Source organism: Passer montanus, unplaced genomic scaffold, assembly GCF_014805655.1.
Source record: "Passer montanus isolate IOZ18808 unplaced genomic scaffold, ASM1480565v1 scaffold163, whole genome shotgun sequence".
NCBI classification, from domain to species: Eukaryota; Metazoa; Chordata; class Aves; order Passeriformes; family Passeridae; genus Passer; species Passer montanus.
In genome coordinates, this window is record NW_024363494.1 from 517,701 (window position 1) to 539,555 (window position 21,855).

Here is a 21,855-nt window from a genome sequence, read left to right on the forward strand (position 1 = left end):
CCCTAAGGCATTCCTAGGGTTGGAGTGTGCCATGGCCCCTCATTCCTTGCAGTTGCCCTTTCCCCAAAGAGGGAATTCCCGTTGGGAATGAGCCCTGGAACCTGTCCGCAAGGAAGGGGGCACAGTGTCACACACCCTCCTGTGGGGGGCAACACTGGGAATTCGGCAGGGGCTGGAAGCTGGAAATCCACATGGATTTATTAACATTCCTGGTTTTTCTTGGTCCGTGGACACCCCTTTCTGCATTCCTGGGGAGGGATGTGGCTGTGAGCTGGGATGGGGGCACAAAGGGGTGCACTGGGTAGAAAATGGCACTGCAGGAATCCGTGTGAAGCCCTGGGATGGGAATACGGCCCTGGAGCTTCATCCTGGGGTGACAGTTTTGGGGGGGGCCCTGAATTGGAGTGGGGTGTGTCCCACCCGTGCCCAGGGTGGGGGTGGTGCCACAGGGAAAGCGGGGACTAGCAGGAATTTCGGGGTGTGGCCGCTGCCAGGCAGGCACGGGGTCACAGGGCAGGAGGGCTCTGCCCTCGCCCTTCCCGGGTTAATGATTTCCAAGGAATCTCCCTGTGCAGAGCCCACGGCCCAGCTTTGCCCGGCGGGGTAAGAGAAGGGGAAGCAGCTGGGGCCCCTGGGGGCCGACTTCCCGGTGGGACGGGTGTGGGAGAGCCACGTGTCTCCTGCCGGGCTGGACGGGGGCCAACATCCCTGTTCCCAGGCTGCCGTGCGGGGTGCACGCAGGACGGGGGGCTCGGAGGGAGCCCCTGGATCCCTGCCCTGCTCCAGCTCCAGGGTGGGAGGAGGAGAAGGAGGGGGGACAGGGGGTGCTGGGAATGGCGGGGCTGGGAGGCAAAGGGGTGTCCTGGCTGCCGGGTGAGTTTTGGAGCAGGGTTTGGGGGTCAGAGGGTGGGAGGTGCTGAGGAAGGGAGGGGATGGGGACAGGGAAGCAGAGGATGGGGATTGGGGAAGGAGGAGGGGACAGGAACCAGGAAAGAAGGGACAGGGACCACGAGGGGATGGGGACATGGGAAAGAGGGATAGGGACAGGGAAGGAGGGATGCCAGCAGAACTGTCTGGACCACAAACCCATCCTGAGGGTCCCCCGTGGGGATCCCTGGGAACAGGCCCCCGCCACCAGCCCCCTCCTGGGCGTGGCAATCCCTGTGGGACGCTCAGGGTGATTCCCATCCCCAGGTGCACCATGGTGGAGGTGACAGTGACGCCGCAGTCCTCGCTGGCCGACCGGCCGGTGCAGATCCGCGTGCGGGGACTGTCCCCATCCCAACTCGTCACCCTGCGGGCATGGCTGAAGGACGAGCAGGGCGAGTGCTTCCAATCCCGCGCCTTCTTCCGCGCCGACGAAGCGGGAGAGGTGGATCCCGGGCTCCATGCCGCCCTGGGGGGCAGCTACTCCGGGGTCTGGCCCATGGGGCTCTTGTGGTTCCTGCAGCCCGACACCCTTTTCCGCCGGCTGGTCAAGCGGGATGTGGCCGGCAGCCCCTTCCGCGTGCGGCTGGAGGTGCTGGACGGGCTCAGCCTGGGCACGGACCCGCGGGAGCAGCCGCTGGGCTCCTGCGAGGCCGAGCGCTGGTACGTGGGCCCTGGCGTGCAGCGGGTGCCCGTCCGTGAGGGAAGGGTCCGTGGCGCCCTGTTCCTGCCTCCTGGTGAGCACTGGGGAGCGGGGAATTCGGGGATATCAAACTTGGGAGTGGCAGGGGGCTTGTTCTTGGGAGCCCTTCGGTGCCCAGCCTTGCTGGGATATCCAGCTAGAATTCCCTTGGGAGCCCTGCGTACTGACACTGAACCTTGGGATCCTGGGGATGCCAAACATTGGGACCCCTGGGAAACAACACTGGGACTCCTGGGATGCTAAACCATAAGATTCCTGAGTTGTCCAGCCCTGGAACACTGGGGATAACAAACCACGGGACCCCTGGGATGCCCAAAGTTGGGATTCCTCGGTTGTCCAGCCTTGTGATCCTTGAGATATCAAACCTTAGGATCTTGGGACCCCCAGGCCACTGGACCTCATGCTCCTTGGGATGTCCAGCCATGGAACCTCTGGGATGCAGGACAGCATGGGTGGCTCCCTATCCCTGACATTCTTCCTGTTTTCCCACAGGTCCGGGCCCCTTCCCCGGAGTCATCGACCTGTTTGGGGGTGCGGGGGGGCTGATTGAGTTCCGGGCAGGGCTCTTGGCCAGCCGGGGCTTTGCCGTGCTGGCCCTCGCCTTCTTCGCCTACGACGACCTGCCCCGAGTCCTGGCCCAGCTGGACCTGGAATACTTCGAGGAAGCGGCAGAGCTGCTCCTCCGGCATCCCAAGGTGAGTCCTGGAGTGTGGAGAAAGGCACCTGTCAGCCAGGATGTGCTGGGGACTGGGGGAAACCTGGTGAGATGGACATCCAGGTGACCAGGGATTGCCCTGGGGACCAGGAATGTCCTGGAGCCATCCTCATCCTGGTGAGCAGGATGTCCAGGTGGCCAGGGGTAATGTCCCAGGGTTGTCCCGACACCAGGAGTGTCCCAGGGACTGGGGGGTATCCCACGAGGACATCCTTGTCCTTGGCACCCACGGATGTCCCAGTAAATGTATTATTCCTGTGTATTATCCCAGCTGGCTCCATTTCCTCTTGCTTCAGGTCCGAGGCCCCGGCCTGGGCGTGGTGGGAGTCTCCAAAGGTGCGGAGGTGGCCTTGGCCATGGCCACCTTCCTGCCACAGGTGGTGGCCACGGTGTGGATCAACGGGACGAGCTTCCTGTACGGAAACCCGCTGGTCTATAAGGAGCTGCGGATCCCTGCCATTCCCTACTACACCGAGCGCGTCCTCTTCACCGAGGTGGGAGCCATGGACAACTCGGCCATCTTCACGGACCCCCGGGAGCCCGCCCGCCAGGCCTCGGCCATCCCGGTGGAGAAGATCCGGGGCAAGGTACTGTTTGTGGTGGGAGAGGCCGACCGCAGCTTCAACAGCAAGCTCTTCGCCGAGCTGGCCCTGGCGCGGATGCCGCCGGAGAGCGGCCGCATCCTGTCCTATCCCGGCGCCGGGCACCTGATCGAGCCCCCCGGGTCCCCCCTGTGCAGCAACTCCAGCATCCGGGGCACTCCCAAGCCGGTGGCATGGGGGGGAGAGCCCCAGCCCCATGCCCGGGCCCAGGAACACTCCTGGCAGGAGATCCTGCAGTTCTTGGAGCTCCATCTGGGGTCGGTTGCTGCCATGAAGCTGTGAGGGGTGGGGAGAAGGGGTTGTGGTCACTGGGATTGTCATTGTGGGGAATAAAGTGTCACTGGTGGCTCCTGCCTCTGCTCCTGGGGGATGATGTGGGGGACACGGATTTAGGAGGTTTATTGGAGATATTTGGGAGATACATCAGATATATATTGGATACATATGGGACATACGTCAGATACATAGAGAATGTATATTGGACATGTGGGATAGATCTATTGGATATAGATCAGATACATATTGGACATATATATGGGATATACACTGGACACATATGGAACATATATAGGATACAGAACAGACAGCTCAGACATATTGTACATATTCAGCACATATATAAAATAGATATTAGACATCAAGATATATATGTATATAGGACATATATGGGGCACATATAGAACATAGATTGGCCATATATCAGCCCAGCTGTGGTTCTGGGGTCACACTGCTCTCTCTGCAGTTGCCCTCACTTCCAGAGGAGGTTTGAGGGAATCACATCCAGCCCCCGGCTCCTTACGCCCTCCAGCTGGGATCCCTGTGCTCCTGGGAGCTGGCATGACCCCATTCCCACACCCAGGGCAGGGGACAGGGAGTGGCCGTGACCGTCACTCCGGGAGGGGTGGGGAGGGGTGATGCAGTTTAATCTGCAGTAGAGATAAATCCCAGAAGGGAAACTTGGGGAAAGGTAGGCACAGGGAATGCACATGGAGGACTTTGGATTCCTGGTGGTACTGTCAACAGGGCACAACAACCAGCAGAGATTTGGGGTAACAGGCTGATTTCCAATCCCTCAGATGCCACTGGGGCCATGCCACTGTGTCCCCTGGTCCCGTGGCTATTCCAGGAGTGGCATGTCTAGATGTCACCGCTGTCCCCAGTAGCTCTGGGGAGGTGGGCACACACCAGCCTTCTCCTTTCCCCCTGGATAACTTGATCCAGCTGGGCATTCAGCTGGGCATCCCGCCTGGCACCAGTTCCATTCTCTGTTCACTGGGACAGCCTCCAAGTGTGGGATAAGCTTGGTTTGTCCCTGGTCACCGTGACACAGCCACAGGAGGTGACCACAGGGTTGGGGCACTGAGGTCACCAGCAGCACGGGAGCGAGGAGCCCTGGGCAGAGCTCATCCCACGGGATCAGCTGATCCTGATCCCCCCCCGCATCCCAGCCACCTGGATATAAATCCACCCCGCGGAGCCCCGTGCTCCGTCTGTGTCACTGCCATGGGACGGAGCTGCTCCTTCCTCCTGCTCCTCTTCCTCCTGTCCTCGTGGCCCAGAGCCACCGTGGCACTGCTGCAGTACCGCCACGACTGCGGGGAGTTGGGAATGCAGCTCCTGGTCTTCCCGTCCCACGGCCGCACCGTCCGCTTCAAGGTTCTGGGTGAGTGGGGGGACACCCTGGATCCCCCTGGGGTGCTGGATTTCTCTGGGATTCCCCTCAGTCCTGGAGTGTTCTGTGGTGATGGTATCCCAATGGGATGAGCCCATTGGCTTGGATGAGCTGCTGCTGCTGGCTGGGGGGTTTCCATGCACCAGGATGTGTCACTTCCCCATGTCCATGGTGTCCCCCCAGACGAGTTTGGCTCCCGCTTTGACGTGGCCAACTGCTCCATCTGCCTCCACTGGCTGAATTCCAGGGAGGACGGCTCTGTCATCTTCTCCTCTGGCTACAAGGGTTGCCACGTCCTGTTCAAGGTGACGCTCCTGTCCCCTCCGCGGTCCCCTCCAGCAGGATGGGGGTGACTGTCCCTCGTGTCCCCCCTCAGGAGAACCGCTACGTCCTGCGGGTGCAGCTGGAGGAGCTGCTGTCCAGCGGGATCCCCGTCACCTCCTACGAGGTCAACATGACCTGCCCCAAGCCAGATGGCTCTGAGATGCTCCCAGATGGAACCCGGGAGAAGACCCGGGACAGTGGAGTCCTGATCTCCCACACCGGCCTGCACCAGCTCTCCGAGTCCTCCCTCACCCTCACGGGATCCCACTTCACATCCCAAGATCACCTGGAGCAGGTTCACACCGTGGGACAGTACCAGCCCAGCTCAGTGCTTCCTGGGATCCAGCACCATTCCAGTCCAGCCCACTCGGGGCTTCTGTCCCAGCCTGGTGGGGTTCATCCTGTCACCCAAATCCAGGGAAGCTTCTTCCGCCCAGCAGTGCAGCCCTCCCAGTCTGGGGGGCAGAGCCAGCCAGGGATGCTTCGCCCAGTGCTTGTGTCCCAAAACCATCCCAGTTTGGCTCATCACGGGGGTCAGACCCAACCGGGGCACCTGCGGCCAGGGTCTGTATCCCAAAACCAGCCTGGGATGATGCATTCCGTCGGTCAAAACCAACCAGGGATTCGTCCAGGGTCTGTATCCCAAAATCAGCCCGGGATGATGCATCATGGGGGTCAAAACCAACCAGGGCAACTTCGTCCAGGGTCTGTATCTCACAACCAACCTGGGTTGATGCATTCCGTGGGTCAAAACCAACCGGGGCAACTTCGTCCAGGGTCTGTATCCCAAAATCAGCCTGGGATGATGCATCATGGGGGTCAAAACCAACCGGGGCAACTTCGTCCAGGGTCTGTATCCCACAACCAGCCTGGGATTGCGTATTCTGTGGGTCAAAACCAACCAGGGATTCGCCCAGGTTCTATATCTCAAAACCAGCCCGGGATGATGCATTCTGTAGGTCAAAACCGACCAGGAATTCGCCCAGGTTCTGTATCCCACAACCAGGCTGGGATGATCCATTCCGTGGGTCAAAACCAGCCAGGGATTCGTCCAGGGTCTCTATCCCACAACCAGCCTGGGATGGCGTATTCTGTGGGTCAAAACCAACCGGGGCAACTTCGTCCAGGGTCTGTATCCCACAACCAGCCTGGGATGATGCATTCTGTAGGTCAAAACCGACCAGGGATTCGCCCAGGTTCTGTATCCCACAACCAGCCTGGGATGATGCATTCCGTGGGTCAAAACCAGCCAGGGATTCGTCCAGTTTCTGTATCCCACAACCAGCCCGGGATGATGCATTCTGTAGGTCAAAACCAACCGGGGCAACTTCGCCCAGGGTCTGTATCCCACAACCAGCCTGGCTTGACCTCCACTGGTGCCCAGACTCCAGCAGGATTCCTGCGCCCGGGAGCTCAGCCCCTAAACCAGCCGGGAGTATCTCGTCCCAGTCAGCACTCCAACTCCCACACTGGGCTCCTAGGCCACACTGGGCTGCTCCATCCTGGCCATCCCAGCCCGGCTTTGGTGCACCCAGGACTCTCATCCTGGCCGGGTTTCATCAGCCCTGGACTCCAGGCTGAGCCCCAGCCAGGCCTGGGACGCCCTGGGCTGCGGCCCCAGCCTGGATTGCTGCATCCTGGGATTCACTCCCAGCCCAGCCTGCTGCAGTCCACAGCGCTCTTCTACCCCTCGCCAGGGGCAGGTAAGGCAGGAAGACAGGATGCTGGGACAAAGAGAAAAGCCTCAAGGTGCTTTTTCAACCCACATTGCTGCTGTGCCCCTCTCTGCTTGCCCCCAGGAATGCAGCTGACGCGGGAGCAGTGCCAGGTGCCGGCGGGCCGGGTGCCGTGCGTGGCTCCACAGGGGCGGGATGCATGCGTGCAGGCGGGATGCTGCTACGACGACATGGACCGTACCACACCCTGCTACTACGGGAATACCGGTAGGACACCCGGAGGCACGCCCCAAAATCCCTCCCCGGTGCCAGGAGAGGGTGTTCAGAGTGATGGAGCCTCTCCGTGGTATCGCAGCCACCGTGCAGTGCCTGCTGGAGGGACACTTTGTCCTGGTGGTCCCGCGGGGAATGGTGGCCCTGCCGTACAACCTGGACAGCGTGCGGCTGGCCAGCAGCCAGGCGGGGTGTGAGCCCCGCCACGTGTCCGAGGCCTTCGTCATGTTCCGCTTCCCGGTCACCCACTGCGGCACCACCGTCCAGGTAGGGCGGGAAAACCCCGGAGAACCCCAGGTGGGCATGGGGGGTCACCTCAGGATGGAAGTGCCCCCAGAATGCTCCCAGTCCCTCCAAAACTTCAGGGTAAAGAACTCACCCACGTGTTGCCTCCTGCCTCAAATCCTGACCCGTGCATCCCCCAGGATGTTTCCCATGCCAGTGTTCCCTACACAGGCGATCGAGGACATGCTGATCTATGAGAACCAGCTGATCTCCACCATCGATGTCCAGGGATCCCCCCGTGGCTCCATCACTCGGGACAGTGTCTACATGTAAGGGAGAGGGTGGAAAAATCGAGGCAGAGAGCCTGGATTCCCCCTTGGATCAAACCAGCCCTCACCCCTGCCACGTCCCTGGTGGTGTCCCCACAACTTGGGCTGAGGGAGCTGATAGAGGATTTGGGAGTCTCCCATCTTTCTCTCCCTCTTTTCCCCAGTCTCCGAGCTCGGTGCATCTACAACGCCAGCGACCTCCTTCCCTTGGGAGTGGAGGTGGCCGTGCCCCCCACAGCCGCCCCCCTGGCCATGCCGGGCCCGCTGGGGCTCCAGCTGCGGATTGCCACCGGTGAGTGCTCCCTATCCCGCTCCCTATCCCGCTCCCCATCCCACTCAACCCCTCCCAACATTCCCACAGACGAATCCTACAGCTCCTACCACGCTGTGGGTGACTTCCCCCTGGTGAGGGTGCTCCGGGACCCCATTTACGTGGAAGTCCGGCTGCTCCAGAAGACGGATCCCAATTTGGTGCTGGTGCTGCACCACTGCTGGGCCTCCCCTGGCTCCCATGCCACATCCCAGCCCCAGTGGCCCATCCTGGTGGAAGGGTGAGCAGAAAAGGATGGGAAGATGGAAGTGAGGGGGCCACTGTGCTGACACAGCGTCCTTGCTTCCCACCCAGGTGTCCCTTCCAAGGGGACAACTACAGGACACGGCTGATTCCGATGGGCCCGGCCTCTCCGGAGCTGCCCTTCCCCAGCCACTACCAGCGCTTTGTCATCTCCACCTTCGCCTTTGTGGAGCCCCCTGGAATGGCTGTGCTGGAGGGGGAGGTGAGGGGGACTCCCCTGAATCTGTGTTGGGAATGCCTCAGTGTTGGGAATCTCTCATCCCAACATCCCCAACCCCACCCCAGCACTGACCCTGCTTCCAGCTGCCCACAGTCTCTTCCTGTTGGGAAGCTCACGCTGCTTTTGGGGGGTTCCTCATGGCTTGGGGATGCTTTTTGGGAGCCTCTTGAGGCTTGGAGACTCTTTTTTGGGGATGCCCAGGTGACGCTGGCATTCCTATGGCTCCCAGGTGTACATCTCCTGCAGCGCCTCCGTGTGCCACCTGGCCCAGCCGGAGCCCTGCCGGCCCTCCTGCCAGCTGGCAGTGCCCTCACGTGAGTCTGGGAGCCTCCAGGCATTTGGGAAGACGTCTACACGTTCCCCTCTTCCCAAGCCAACCTGCTGTTCCCCACAGGAGCGCGGAGGTCTCCGGAAGACAGGAGGACAGGTGACAGCATGGGGACAGTCACATCCCAGGGATGCCTTGTCTTTCCTGAGGTTTCCAAGAGAGGGGGAGCTCAGCAGAGAGGCTGAGGAGTGAGTGCCTTCTGCTCCCCAAAAACCCCTTCATCCCAAACACCCCTTCATCCCTCTAAGTTATCTACTCCCCCTCTTCCTCCTCACAGCCTCTACCCGAATGCTGTTGGATGTCTCTGGGAAAGCTGGAAAAATAAAACCAGTGCAAAGCATGGCTCTAAGGGTGGTTTGTCCTTGAGAGGCGAGGAAAGAGGACCCTTCATCCCCATTCCCAAACTGGCAGCAGCCACATATCCCCCAAATCCCACCCTGCTACACCCCCACCCTTCACAGGAGCCTTTTCCAGCTGGGATGACAGGGAATAATTCTTTATTTCCATACTGAAACTAAGTAACTGCTTACAAAACTGCACAGTCCTCCCTTCCCTCCCTCCTTCCACACATCCCGGCCTCAAACTTCCACCAGCACCGGGATCAGGGTTTTTTGTCAAACCAGTTACACAAAACAATCTAAAGGCGGAAAATACACAGCATTGGGGGAAAAACTAAACAATAAATTCATGGAGCACGGGGAAGGCAATGTCTGACTTCCCTTACACCAACAGCTACAACAGGGGAGCTTGATAATCCCACCTGGATAATCCCACCTGGATATTCCCACCCACCTCCCACCCCGAATCCCGAAAAATCCCAGCCCCACTTCCAGGGCTACAGGCTGTAGAACTTGAGGCTCCGATCCATGCCTGTGGAAGCGATGAACTTGGCGTGGTGGCCAAAGGCCACTCCTGTGGTCAGACCACTGTGCTCTGGGGACAGAAAACAATCCAAGGTCACAATTCCGAGTGGGTTTGTCCCATTCCCGCCCCAGCCACTTCCATGATTCCCAGAATCCCTCACCTGTGAAGTGGAGGATCTCCGTCCACTGCTTGCAGATGTAGATCTGGACGTCGGTCCCGCCCAGCGCCAGATAGGTCCCGCTCTGGTCGAAAATCAGGGATTTCACCTGTGGAGAAGAATCACAACAAGGTGTTGAAAAGGTTCCAAGTGGCTTTTCTGGGATGCCACAACCCCCGGAGCAGAGAGGCCGTGGGGGAAAAGGGACACCACACACCTCGAAGTTGTTATCCAGCTGCAACGTCTTGAAGTTCTTGAGCTTCCTCAAATCCCAGAGCTTGACCGAGGAGTCGTCGGCGGCCGTGGCCAGGTAGTAGCCGTTCTCGGAAAAGGCGATGCTGGTGATGGGGCCGGAGTGTCCCGGGAAGTTGGCCACGTTGGTGCGTTCCTGGGGACAGGGTGGTCAGAGGGAACCACAGTGCTGGGATGTGGCACCGTTCCCAACTGACCTGCGCGGTCACGGAGGCACCAGCGGCTGCTCGAGATGGGATCTCAGGATTTTTGGAGAAACCTCCAAAAACATTCCTCAAAGTCCTGCTCCTTGGACTGATCCCCAAACCAAGCTCAGAACACCCCTAAATCCCTGTTCCCACACATTCTCATCAGCCCTTACCTTCAGATCCCAGATCTTGATTTGGGAATCCATTGTTCCCGTCCCAAAAATGAGCCCATCCGGGTGGAACTGGGCACAGGTGAGAGCTGTGGAGACAGCAGGAGAATCAGACACTTGGGAAGACTCCCAAGAGGGCTGGGAAGACTCTCAAGAGGGTTGGGAAGATTAGGAAGGTTGGGAAGGTTCAAGAGGGTTGGGGAGACTCAGAGGGTTGGGAAGACACAGGGAGCTGGGAATATTTTGAGAGCTGGGAACACTCAAGAAGGCTGATGAGATTGGAAGGGTTGGGAAGACTCGGGAAGGTTGGGAAGGCTACCAAGACCCCTCCAAAGGAGCTCCCGTGAACTTCAGGAGCCAAGGGATGCCCAGAGAGGGGAAAATCAACTCCAAAGCTTACCACATCCAGAGCTCTCATCCGTCACCTTGGTGAGGACACGGCCCGTCTGGATATCCGAGAAAGCCCAGTACTGGGAGAGAGGAAGAGCGTTGGAACAGGAGGGCTGGGGAGCAAAGGTGGGAGCTGCGGGATGGGCAGGGATTCACCTGGTCATCCGAGGAGCTGAGCAGGTAATCACCCGTGGCGTGCAGGCTGAGCCCGGTCACGGAGCCCTCGTGGGCACGGACCACCTGGACACAGGAGGCGTTGGGAACGGACCAGATCCGGATCGTGGCGTCGGGAGAGGCCGAGAACACCAACTCCTACGCAAGGACAGCACCAGAAGGTTCACACGGGAAGAACTCGCCTCTCCGAGAGCTCCCAGCAGGAGATTCCAGCAGGGGAGGGTCCTGACATCGAGACTGAGGCAGCCTGGAAGCGAGCGGAGCGCCAGACGCACCTGGGACGGGTGGAAGACGACGCTGGTGACTTTCTTGGTGTGGCCCTTGAGCGTGGCCAGGATCTGCTCCGAGCTCTTGTCGAACACAATGACGTTTTTGTCGGCTCCACCTGGAAAACCGAGCGGGAAGCGCTGGGATGGGAGCGTGGGGCCAACCAGCTCCAAATCCGCCCGCCTTACGCCCCTTCTCCTCCTTCAAATTCCCAAAAACACAGAGAAAGAGATCCACTCTCAAGTGGGAAATCCCCAGGAAAGCTCCCTTACCAGTGAGGATCTTGTTGGTGTCGGAAGGACACAGATCCAAGGCAAGAATTCCTGGGATGCTGGCGCTGTGCAGCCCCTGTGTGAGGGAGGAGAACCCCAAGTTAATGCCACAAGGAGCAAAACCTTCCCAAAAAGAATGAAAAAGTGATTCCCAGCTCCATGTGGGAGTTTCCCAGTCCTTTCCACTCACCACATGTGAGGCCACCTGCCGGTACTTGCTGAGCTCCTCCGGCTTCACCAGCTCCTCCGGGACCGTCTTGCCCCTCTGGGAAAAAACAGGGATAACCATCAGCCTTGGCTGGAGCACAGCACATCCCAGCTCCCTCCAAATCCTTGGATAAGGCCACTCACCTTCTTACGCTCCGTGGTCAGCACCGTGGCCTTGTCTTGGAGCTGGAAAACAGGAGGAGGGTGAGCACAGACCAGGAATTCTGCGATGGGGAGAGGGGAACACAGGGAACACTGCCCCTACCTTCTGGATGATCTCCGGGGTCATTCCTGCCAGCTCTCCCAGATCCATGGCCTCGCCAGCGCCCTGCGTGGCACAGAGAGAAGGGACGTGCAGAGAGGGAATTTGGGAGCAGTGAGTGGGAAAGGGGGTGGGAACGAGCGGGAAAAGGGCCGGGATGGGGAGCAGCACTCACGGCCACGTTGGGCTGCGCTGACGGCACCGCCTGGGGCACGATGAGCCCGGCCTGAGGCTTCAGCGTGGCCAGAGCTGCGGAAACACAACGGGGTTAAAGGAACACCGGGATAAAGCACTTCCCAGCGCCCCTTCCCAGGAATGTCCGTGTGTCACCTTCTCTGGCGGCGGTGACCTCCTTGGTGAGGCGGGCGATGACCCTGCAGGCGGCATCGTGCTGGTACAGGGCGTGGGACAGCTCCTGGCGCGTGGTCTGCAGCTGCTGCCGCAGCGTGAAGCTGTGCAGCATCACGGCGTCCTGCCGGGAACAGCGCCCGTCAGCCCGGGACGGGCGGCACGCCGGCCCCGGCGGCGCCCCCGGCACTCACCCACTCGTCCTGCAGGGCTTTCAGGATGGCCGGGATGCTGGTGGCCGAGGGGGGCTTGGGCCGGATCGGGTGGGCGACTGCAGGGAAGATGGACACGTCACCCGTGTCCCCACATCCCCGTGGATCGCCGCACCCCCATCCCCTGCCTTTCCCGTTTCACCATCCCTGCTTTACCCCCCTCCTTCCCAGCCTCCCTGCTGAGCGCGGCACCTCAGCCCCGGCTCAGCAGAGCCCAGAACGCCTCGGGCACCGCCATTCCCGACCCCGGGAGGGCCGCTGTTCCCGGGAGAGCCGCTGTTCCCGGGAGGGCCGCTGTTCCCGGGAGAGCCGCTGTTCCCGGGAGAGCCGCTGTTCCCGCGCCGCTCCCGCCGCCGGCACCTTTGATGTCGATGAGCTGCTCCTCGGACAGCGGCTGGTTGTTGACAGGGTCGGTGCCGTTCTCCGCGATGTACTTCTCGATCAGCCGCCGCTCGTACACGTGGTTGGACACCGGCGACACACACGGGTGCTCCGGGACCTCGTTGGAAACTGCGGGGGGCAGGGAAGGACGGGATGGCACGGGAACGGGGCGTTGCGAACCCCCTGCCCGCTGATCCCCCGGTGAGCCCGGCCGTCCCCGCCCCGCAGCCCGGGATCCCCCGTTCGGTAACGCTCCCGCGGCCGCGCTCTCTCCGCACTCACTGGATCAGATGAGCGCCATGGCGGAGGCCGGGGGGTCGCGGCGCTCCGCTTACGGCCCCGCTGCCCTTCCGAGGCTGTTTCCGGTTCTCCTTTCCGGTCCGGGGTCCCGGTTCCGGTTCCGGTTGGCGCGCGCGGCCCCCGCGCCGCTCCCGAGCGCTCACGCGGGCGCCGCCGGAACCGGAAACGCTCCCGGCATCCCCCGCGCTCCCCCCGCCGGCGGGAACCGCGCGCCGCCGCCCGCCCCCGGCCGTTGCCATGGTGACCGCGCTCCCGGCATGCGCCGCGGCCGGCCCGGGGACTACAGCTCCCGGCGTGCCCCGCCCTGAGGGGGGCGGGCAGAGCGGCGATCGGGGGTGCCAGGGGAATGGGGGGAACTGGGCGGGGCACGGCGGGACTGGGGAGATCCCGGGGGGATTGGGGAGAAGTGGGGAGCACGGGGGGTCTCGGGGGTGGCAGGGTCCCATCCTGGAGTGCCCCGCTCCCTCCTTGGGGAAGGGGTGCCCCCCCTTCCCAGCCAGGCCCGGTGCCCTTGGCTGTGTCCCGCTGACTCTTGTCGATCCCAAAAATAGCCGGGACACCCGGGCCTGTGCTGGGGGGGGGGCATGGAACTGGGCTGTGGGGCCTCCAGCCTCCCCTCCTGCTTGGGGGACCCCAAAACCAGCAAGTGAGCCCCAAAAGCAGCAGGGTTTCCCCCTCCCAGCACCCCCACATGTCTGTCCCCACAGCTCCCAGGTTCCAGGATGGGCAGTGCCGTGGGGCACGGGGCCCTGCTGGCCCTGCTGCTGTGGATCCCATTCCTCATGGGATCAGCGGGGGACGGAGCCAAGGATGGGCAGGAGGGGTTCCGGGGACACGCCACCACCGTCTCCGATGACCTGCTGCTGCGGCTGGGAAGATCCACTTGGGACACCCTGGAAAACTGGGTGGGACAGCAGCCCCTGCGGATGGTGGCGGAGGTGGGATCCCCATTCCCAAACCTCCCCTGGAGTTCCTTGTGCAGGCGCACGGGACATTTTCCCACTCCCTTCTCCCCGTATTTCCCTGCAGAGCCTCTCCACCACGCTCTGGATCGTTTCCTCTGGGATCTCAGCAGCCCTGACCACGCTCTGTGGGATCCTGGGCGATCTCCTGGCCGCTTCCGGCATCAGCGGTGAGTGGGGCTCACCCCGTGGGACGGCTCCAGCCCCGTTCCCGGTGCTGACTCCCAGCTCCCGTCATTCCCAGGCCACCGGCTGGTCCGAGCGGCAGCGCTGGCTCCCGGGGAGGTGCAGAGGGTGCTCCTGTGGGCCGTGGCCGCCCTGCTGGGATCCTGGCTGCTAGCCCGGCTGCGGGGGCTGCTGCGGCCGCTGCTGCGCTGGGTGAAGCTTTTCTTTTTCCTCGGGGCCTTCCTGCACGTGGCCGCTTCCCAGGAGAGCCCCACGGTGCAGGCGGGAATGCTGCTGGGCCTGTGGGTGCTCTACGCCTTCCTGAGCAGCCTGGTGGCGTCCCCGGATCCCAGCGCCCGGCTGGACGCGGCCGTCAAGAGCCTGGAGTGGAAGGTGGAGGAGCTGCGGCGGCGCCAGAAGTTTGGGGGGCCCCGGAACCGGGAGGATTGAGCCCCACTGAGGCTTTCCCAAAGCTTGGCTCCGTCATCCCGAGCATGTGTCCCCCTGCTCTGCTGAGCCCCCCGCACCTCCTGCCCTGCTTCCCGGTTCTCCCAGGGGTCCTGGGAGCCCCCCATGCCTCTGGGAGCACCCCAAAATCGGGGGCTGTGCCTTGCCACACATGCTACAAGTGCCTTCACCCCAAAAGCCCCCACAAATGTGGGAGAAGAGCTCCCGCATTCCCTGCTGGCCTGGGATGTTGTCCCAGCCCAGCCGGCTTGGGGTGCAGAGGGGATCCCATTCCCCATCCCGGGGGCTCTGCTTGTTTTGGGGTCCCCTCACTGTCAGGGTTTGGGTTTTAAGCTGCTTTTTAAAACGGTTTTGATAATGTGGTTTGGAATAAAGACGGATTTATCCGGCGTGGCCCCACTACTTTCCCATGGGAAGGGGGACAGGGTCAGAGGCAGCCCCCCAGTCCATCCGAGGTGGGAGGGAGGAGGAGGAAGAGGAGGAGAAGGAGGGTGGTTTATCCATGCCCGGATCCCACCACCCTCCACCTGTTCCTGCTGTGCTTCCCGCTCACTCCGTGCCCCTTGCCATGGATGTTCTTGTCCTTCCCATGTCCCCAGTATCCCTGGTGGAACAGGGAAAGGTGGATGGCAGCTGGCACCGGGAACAGCACCGGGCACCGACTCCGACCCCGCTCCGCGCCCCTCCCGCCGTCCTGCCGGGATCCGCTCCCGCGTGGACCCGCAACCTGGGTCGATTCTCCCCTTTCCCCGCGGTCGGGGTCCCTCCGTTCCGCCGGGATCCCGGGAGCCGAGGCGACCTCACCCCCTCCTCCTCCTTCCCCGCGTTCCCCGGGATCCGCGTCCCCCATTCCGCGGGGATCCGTGCCCCCTCCACCGCCTGGGATCCCGAGGGGTTCACCCGGGAACGTGGGGTCCGCTGGGATCTCGAAGGGGGAATCTCCTCCCAGTCCCCATGGGAACCCACCACCCGAGGGACTCCTCGGATCCCGGGATCTGCTTGGCCTCCGTCCCCACACACCCGATCCCCGCGGTGGGATCAATTCCCGGCCGTGAGGAAGCCCTGCCCGGGCATCCAGGTGGGATCTGCTCCCTGTGATGAGGGATCCCTCTGAGCACCATGAGGGGGGCACCGTGAGGGCACCATGAGCGTGGATCCCACCCTGCAGGACATGGTTCCAACCCTCTCGCCAGCGGGGAATGCATTCCCACAGGGAACAGCCAGGACTGGGGGAGCCGAGTGCCTCCCCTCCCCAGTCCTGATGCAGGGATGGGACAACCCTGGAATGGGATAACCCTGGGACAGGGCAACCATGGCAGGGCTGACCTCAGAATGTGGTGGCCCAGGCAAGGGGTCACCCTGTGTGCTGCCACAAAGGTGGGCACAGAGACCCCCTCCCGCCACCCCTGTGCACCCATTCCCGCTGTGTCCCTGAGGGATGTGACGCGTCCTTGTCCCTGCAGTGAGGGGTGACGGGGAGCCCCCGGATGCCGTGTTCCTGCCGGCGGAGCTGGAGGTCCTTGGGGTGCCCGAGTCCTACCGGCTGCAGAGGGTGGATCAGGACGTGGCCCCCAACTCTTCCCTGCACACCCGCTCCGAGACATTCCTGCTGCTTCGTGCTGGATCCCAGCCCCTGGTCCAGGCCACCTACCCCCCGTTCAGCATCCGCCAGGTAACCGGGAGTCCTGTGTCCCCTGGGCCACCCCAGGGCGTCCTGGCCCCCACCACCATCCTGGTGTCCTTACAGGAGGTGTCCACGGAGAGCCCCCCCGGCTCAGCAGCTTGGGCCATCCGTGCCGTGTCCCTGGAGAGCTCTGTGTCCCCTGCTGACCCCGTGGCCCGTGTCCTCTTCCATCTGTACGGGCCTGACTGGATGCCTGGGAAGCAGGATCATGCTGGGGCCCGGAGTCATCCCAAGGACTGGGACCATCCTGGGATCTGGGATCACCCTGAAGTCCAGGACCACCCTGGGGGTCAGGGTCGCCCCAGGGACTGGGATCATCCCAGGGAGCAGAACCACGCTGGGGTTCGGGATCACCCCAGGGACTGGGATCACCCTGGGGATCGTGACCACCCCAGGGACCAGGACCACCCTGAGCAGCAGGAGCACCATGGAGTCCGGGATCACCCCAAGACCCGGACTCACCCCAAAGACCGGCACCACCCTGGGATCCACAATCACCCCAAGAACTGGGACCACCTCGAAGACCGGGACCACCATGAGCAGCAGGACCAGCCTGGGAGCTGGGATTCTTCAAGGGATTGGGATCACTCCAGAGCTCAGGATCTCCCCTGTGTCACCCTCCACGCTCACCACCGTGGGCGGGTGGCCCAGGGGACATGTCACCTGCAGGTCAGTGCCACCCTGGGGCCCCTGGGGACCCAAAGCTCCCCCCCAGCCTAACCCCAGGACCCCCTCTCCCCTGCAGGCCCCACTGGGTGTGTGTGTGGTGGAGCTGGAGATCCCTCCACGCTGGTTCTCCCTGGGATCCCTCCATTCCCACCGGAGCCACCGGCGAGATTCCGACCCCGTGGAGCCCCCGGAGCACCCAGAGCTGGCTGAGCTGCGCTACGGCGTGGGGGAGTGCGGGGGTCAGGAGCAGGAGGCTCCCAGATTCCTGGGAATGCTGGAGCTGCGGGCAGGAGAGCCGGAGCGGCGGCAGGAGGTGCGGCTGGACGAGAAGGTGCTGCTGCGTGTCCCCAACGTCCCCCTGCGGCCCGGGCAGCGCTTCACGGCCACCATCGCCCTGCGCCACAACTTCACCGCTGACAGCCTGACCCTGAGGTGAGAGCAGGGACAGTGGGGACACCGGGACACTGTGGGACACTGGGATGCTATGTGAGAGTGCCTGACTGTGAGTGACACACTGACAGTCATGACACTGTGTGACAGTCTGTGACATTGTGTGGCAACTTGTGGCAGTATGTGAACGTTTGATACCATGTGCACTGAGTGACATTGTGTGACAGTGTGACTGTGACACTGTGTGACACCATGTGATGCCAGCTGACAGGATCCGATACTGTGTGACATTGTGTGACAGTGAGTGGCACTGTGTGACTGTGTGTGACACTGTGTGACAGCGAGTGACACTGTGTGATTCTGAGTGACACCGTCTGGCAGCACCTCACATTATGTGACACCGTGTGACATTTTGGGGCACTGTGTGACAGCATCTGACACTGTGTGACACCATGTGCCCGCACAGGGTCAAGGCCAAGAAGGGCCTGCAGGTGGTCTCTGCCCATCCCACAATTCCCAGCACCTGGAGCGTTCACCTGGAGCGTTCCCGCGGTCCCAAACACTCCACAGCCATGGTGACGTGCCGGCGGCTCGGGGACATCCCTGCTGTCCCTGACAGCTCCAGGTAGGGAGCACCCCAATACCCCCATCCCAGTGGGAATTCCGGGTTGTTCCACCCTGATCCCAGTGTGGTGCCGCAGGGTGTCCGGGCCGGCTGAGTTCCTGCACCTGGATGTGGCTGTGGAAAACGGGACGGGGGGGCTGGCGCCGGCGCGGCCCCTCACGTGGCAGGTGGAGTATCCCGGCCAGGATCCCGAGGCGCAGAAGGACAAACTGGTCTGGGAAATCCAGGTGTCAGAGCGGGACATCCGCGCCCTTGTCCCGCTGGTGCAGGTGGGTGTCCCCATCCAATTCCAGCCCTCCATCCCGTGGGAAGCACCCCCTCATCCTGCTGTGCTTCCAGGAGCTGGAGATCCTAAACACGGCGCCGCTGACCGGGATCCCCCGCGCTATCCCGGTCAAACTGGTGGCTGTGGAAGCAGGGGGTGGAGTGGCTGAGCTCACGGATCCCGTGGGATGCGAATCCGCTGACAAGCAGGTGCTGCAGGTGAGTCCTGCTATCCCCTTGCTATCCCGCCTCACCCCGGGACATTCCCACGGAATTCCACGTGCCCTTGCAGGTGTCGGATTCCTGCGACCTGGTGTTCGTGGGGGGCAAGGAGAGCCGAGGGGCGCGGGGGGCCCGCGTGGATTTCTGGGTGCGCCGGCTGCGCGCGGAGCTGAGCTTCTCCGTCTGGGCTCCACTGCTCCCGCTCCGTGTCCAGCTGGGAGATCCCATCCTGGAGCAGCTCCGTGGCTGGAGACTGCCTGGGGGGCCTGACAGGTGAGCCCTACAGAATGGCATGGTGGGAAAAGGGGGAGACGGGAATGGGGCCGGGACCTGTCCTGTGGGGAGGCATCAGTGAGCCCCCAACACACTCCTACGTCTCGGGATTCTTGTCACCCTGTCGTGGAATCCCTGTCACCCTGTCCTTCAGTCCCTGTTCCCATGCCCCTGGGGAACCCCTTGTCACCCCATCCTGTGACTGTCGTCACCCTGTCCCTGTCCCCAGTGCCGTGGTGGAGTCTGAGGACGCCGCAGAGGAGCCGGAGCGGCGGGCGCGGGGCTGCCGGGCCCAGTTCCAGCGCACGGGGCTCCGGGTCCTAGCACACTTTGTGGCCCACCCCCTGGATGGTGGCCGTCACCTGTCCTACCTGCCCGGCCCTGAGTGGCTCCTGGATGTCACCCACCTGGTGGCTGCCCGGACTCGTGTCCAGGACCCCCGCGTGGCCTCACTGGAAGCGGGGGCCGTGGTTGTGGGCCGGGAGCCTGGAGTCACCTCTGTGGAGGTAAACGAGGTTGTTTGTGGAGAATTTGGGCGATCCTGGGAAGATCTGGGGGTGTGGGAAGGTTGCCGGGATGGAGCTGGGGGCTGGAAATGATCCCAGTGGCAGCTGGGCAGGATACAGGGAGGGAGGGAACTGAGGGGCTGGAGGGGCTGGCACGGAAAGGGAAGAGGAAACAGTGGTCGTGAGGGATGTTGAGGGACTCACAAGCTGCTTCCAGGTGCGCTCTCCGCTCTCCGACTCCATCCTGGGGGAGCAGACGCTGGTGGTTTCTGAGGAGAAGGTGACGGTGACAGAGCTCCACGCCCAGGTGGTGGCCGGGCTCTCCTTATCCCTGCGGACACAGCCGGATCAGCCTGGCGTGGTCACTGCCACTGTCCTGGGCACACCCACACTACGGGCCCTCAAGCAGGTGAGACGGCTGAGGAGTGACCCCAGTCTCCCCGGTGTCCCCCAAACCTCTGCCATCCCGCTTGTCATCCCACCAGGAAGCGACCCTGTCCATCTGGTTGTCCTTCTCCGACCACACGCTGGCCCCACTGGAGCTCTACGGGTGGCACAACGTGGCCTTGACCGTGACGTCCCTCAACCGCGCTGTTGCCACCGTCAGGGGGTCCCCTGGGGTCCCCGCTGCCCACCCGTGGGTGGTGGCCGAGGGGCCGGGCCGGGGGGCCCTGCTCCAGCTCAGCCTGCATCCCCCGGATGCGTGCCGGCGTGGCCGGCACCGCGCAGCCGCCCTGGCCACCGGCACCGCCTGGCTCGAGGTGGGGGTCCCCTCTCCCGGGAGCCCCCGGCCCTTCCCGCGGGCCGAGGGCGCCATGTCCGGGGAGGCGGTGACCGTGGGACAGAGGGACCCCGCGGGCGTGGGGCCAGCAGCCACCAAGCTCCAGGGGTCTTCCTCGGAGGAGGATGAGGAGGAAGGCTACGGACGCAACCGTGCCGGCATGGAGGAGGAGGAGGAAGAGGAGGAGGAGATTGTGAAGGCTCCGGAGCGGGTGACCGACCTGGAAATTGGAATGTACGTGCTCCTGGGAGTCTTCTGCCTCGCCATCTTCATCTTCCTCGTCAACTGCATCTTCTTCGTGCTCCGGTACCAGCAGAAGGAGCTGCCCGAGCCGGGCGGGGCCCCCTCGGCCCCACAACCCCACAACTGGGTCTGGCTGGGCACCGACCAGGAAGAGCTGAGCCGGCAGCTGGATCGGCAGCAGCTGGAGCGGCCACAGCCGGACCGCCGGCAGCCGGAGCCCCCGGCATCCCCGGGCCCCGCCTGTGGCTGCGGGGGCCCCCCGGGTTCCAGCGAGGACGGGGCTCCCCCCGGCTCCCCGGGCCCCGGAGCCCCGCCGCCCCGCAAGGAGGGGTCGGCTCCAGGCGGCGGCCGCAGGAAGCGCGTGGAGTTTGTCACCTTCGGTCCCCCCCGTGTCCCCGAGGAGCCCCCCCCGGCCACCCCCCACGTCCAGTCAATCCTGGTGGCCAGCGAGGACGACATCCGCTGGGTGTGCGAGGACATGGGGCTGCGGGATCCCGAGGAGCTCCGGAGCTACATGGAGAGGATCCGCGGCAGCTCCTGACCCCGAGGGGGCAACTCCCGGACCCCCCAATTCCCGGGCAAACCAGTAAGGGCCCGATCTCCTCCCCGTGCCGTGCTGGGGGGACACCCCTCTTCCCAGTGGGATGGGCCGGGGACCACTGGTGGCCTCCTGGGACCACCCCGAGGTGCCCACAGAGGGTGAGAGGGGGTCTCCCAGCCCTATCCTTACGGGGGCTGGATCCCAGCGGCACCGGGGAGGAATTTGGGATGCTCTTACTGCTTTGGGTCTCATTGCGACATGGTGTTCATAGTGGTGATGATGATGGTGGTGATGATTCCTGTGGTCTGATCCCGGGGAGGATCCTGTATCCCCCCCACCTTCACCCCGGCCACGCATCCGTTTTGTACACATTTTTTATCGGGAACGCCCGGGAAGGGGCTGCCAGGGGCTGGTATTTATGGAAAATTTTTAATTCTGACGTTGTTACAAAAATAAAGTATTTAAAAAAACTATTGGGATTCTCCTCTGTGCCATCTGCTGTGATCCTGACACCGCGTCCCCCCCTGCCCCCATGGCAGTGCCAGGCTCCTGGGAATGGGCACATGCCCTTGACCTTGGCTCCACGTGGGAGCTGGTCACGGGATTGGATCGGGGCTGGGCCTGGCCACGGCCCAGCTGGGGTCACCTTGGGATAAGGGATCTCCTTCCTCCCTCTCCTGCCATCTTCCCCCTCCACCTTTCCAACCCCAACAGCAGCCTGGTATTGCATGTCCCCAACATTCCTAAATGTCTCCTCAGCACCTACCTGTATTAGTGGCCATGGGGATTCCCACTCTTCCAGCTTCCCAGTAAGTCCCAGCAATCCCAAGACACCCTGGGTAACAGCAGGAGATCCCCCACCCCATCACCCTGCTCCCAGCTTCCCCAAACTTCCCAAAACCCTGCTGAGAGGACATGACTGGAATCCTGTTCCCCATTCCCAGCATCCTGGGTCCCCCCAGGTGCTCAGCTGGATCCCAGCCCTCAGCCACGGTGGGGATCAATGTCTCCTGGGACGCCCCACCTCCCACCCATGGAAATTCCAGCCTT

At 62.8% G+C, this 21,855-nt stretch overlaps 5 protein-coding genes across 10 annotated transcripts; 4 read left to right on the forward strand and 1 right to left on the reverse strand.

Moving 5' to 3' along the window:
- Window positions 1-100: 100 nt before the first annotated feature.
- LOC120499625 (acyl-coenzyme A amino acid N-acyltransferase 2-like) lies at window positions 101-3,282 on the forward strand. 5 transcript variants are annotated; one of them, XM_039703532.1, is made up of 4 exons: window positions 101-222; window positions 1,195-1,664; window positions 2,123-2,325; window positions 2,642-3,282. In XM_039703532.1, exons 2-4 carry the CDS (start codon window positions 1,202-1,204, stop codon window positions 3,227-3,229), a joined length of 1,254 nt encoding a protein of 417 aa, XP_039559466.1. In that variant the 5' UTR covers window positions 101-222; window positions 1,195-1,201; the 3' UTR covers window positions 3,230-3,282. The 5 variants fall into 5 exon arrangements, with proteins under 5 accessions (XP_039559466.1, XP_039559464.1, XP_039559467.1 ...); XM_039703530.1 differs by lacking the exon at window positions 101-222 and adding an exon at window positions 290-603; XM_039703533.1 differs by lacking the exon at window positions 101-222 and adding an exon at window positions 619-873.
- A 611-nt stretch (window positions 3,283-3,893) lies between these two features.
- Window positions 3,894-8,753, forward strand: ZP1 (zona pellucida glycoprotein 1). Its single transcript, XM_039703507.1, has 11 exons — window positions 3,894-4,610; window positions 4,803-4,924; window positions 4,996-6,646; window positions 6,743-6,886; window positions 6,975-7,159; window positions 7,349-7,446; window positions 7,611-7,738; window positions 7,808-7,997; window positions 8,072-8,222; window positions 8,470-8,554; window positions 8,635-8,753. The coding sequence occupies exons 1-11, from the start codon at window positions 4,451-4,453 to the stop codon at window positions 8,751-8,753; spliced, it is 3,033 nt and encodes a 1,010-aa protein (XP_039559441.1). The 5' UTR covers window positions 3,894-4,450.
- A 295-nt stretch (window positions 8,754-9,048) lies between these two features.
- On the reverse strand, window positions 9,049-13,213 carry PRPF19 (pre-mRNA processing factor 19). Of its 2 annotated transcripts, XM_039703508.1 has the most exons (16): window positions 12,995-13,213; window positions 12,692-12,841; window positions 12,314-12,390; window positions 12,102-12,243; window positions 11,947-12,020; window positions 11,775-11,837; window positions 11,654-11,695; window positions 11,493-11,567; window positions 11,303-11,378; window positions 11,039-11,148; window positions 10,746-10,901; window positions 10,600-10,669; window positions 10,203-10,288; window positions 9,807-9,977; window positions 9,593-9,698; window positions 9,049-9,501 (listed from the first exon to the last, which is right to left on the reverse strand). In XM_039703508.1, exons 4-16 carry the CDS (start codon window positions 12,232-12,234, stop codon window positions 9,404-9,406), a joined length of 1,260 nt encoding a protein of 419 aa, XP_039559442.1. In that variant the 5' UTR covers window positions 12,235-12,243; window positions 12,314-12,390; window positions 12,692-12,841; window positions 12,995-13,213; the 3' UTR covers window positions 9,049-9,403. The 2 variants fall into 2 exon arrangements, with proteins under 2 accessions (XP_039559442.1, XP_039559443.1); XM_039703509.1 differs by lacking the exons at window positions 12,314-12,390; window positions 12,692-12,841; window positions 12,995-13,213 and having other exon boundaries at window positions 12,102-12,261.
- Window positions 13,214-13,384: 171 nt separating this feature from the next.
- Window positions 13,385-14,996, forward strand: TMEM109 (transmembrane protein 109). Its single transcript, XM_039703510.1, has 3 exons — window positions 13,385-13,950; window positions 14,042-14,144; window positions 14,219-14,996. Exons 1-3 carry the CDS (start codon window positions 13,735-13,737, stop codon window positions 14,587-14,589), a joined length of 690 nt encoding a protein of 229 aa, XP_039559444.1. The 5' UTR covers window positions 13,385-13,734; the 3' UTR covers window positions 14,590-14,996.
- Window positions 14,997-15,175: 179 nt separating this feature from the next.
- Window positions 15,176-21,278, forward strand: TMEM132A (transmembrane protein 132A). The gene is made up of 11 exons (XM_039703495.1): window positions 15,176-15,515; window positions 16,050-16,279; window positions 16,355-16,960; window positions 17,037-17,392; window positions 17,817-17,975; window positions 18,052-18,244; window positions 18,315-18,458; window positions 18,532-18,734; window positions 18,964-19,240; window positions 19,458-19,649; window positions 19,726-21,278. Exons 1-11 carry the CDS (start codon window positions 15,176-15,178, stop codon window positions 20,803-20,805), a joined length of 3,780 nt encoding a protein of 1,259 aa, XP_039559429.1. The 3' UTR covers window positions 20,806-21,278.
- The last annotated feature ends 577 nt before the right edge of the window (window positions 21,279-21,855 follow it).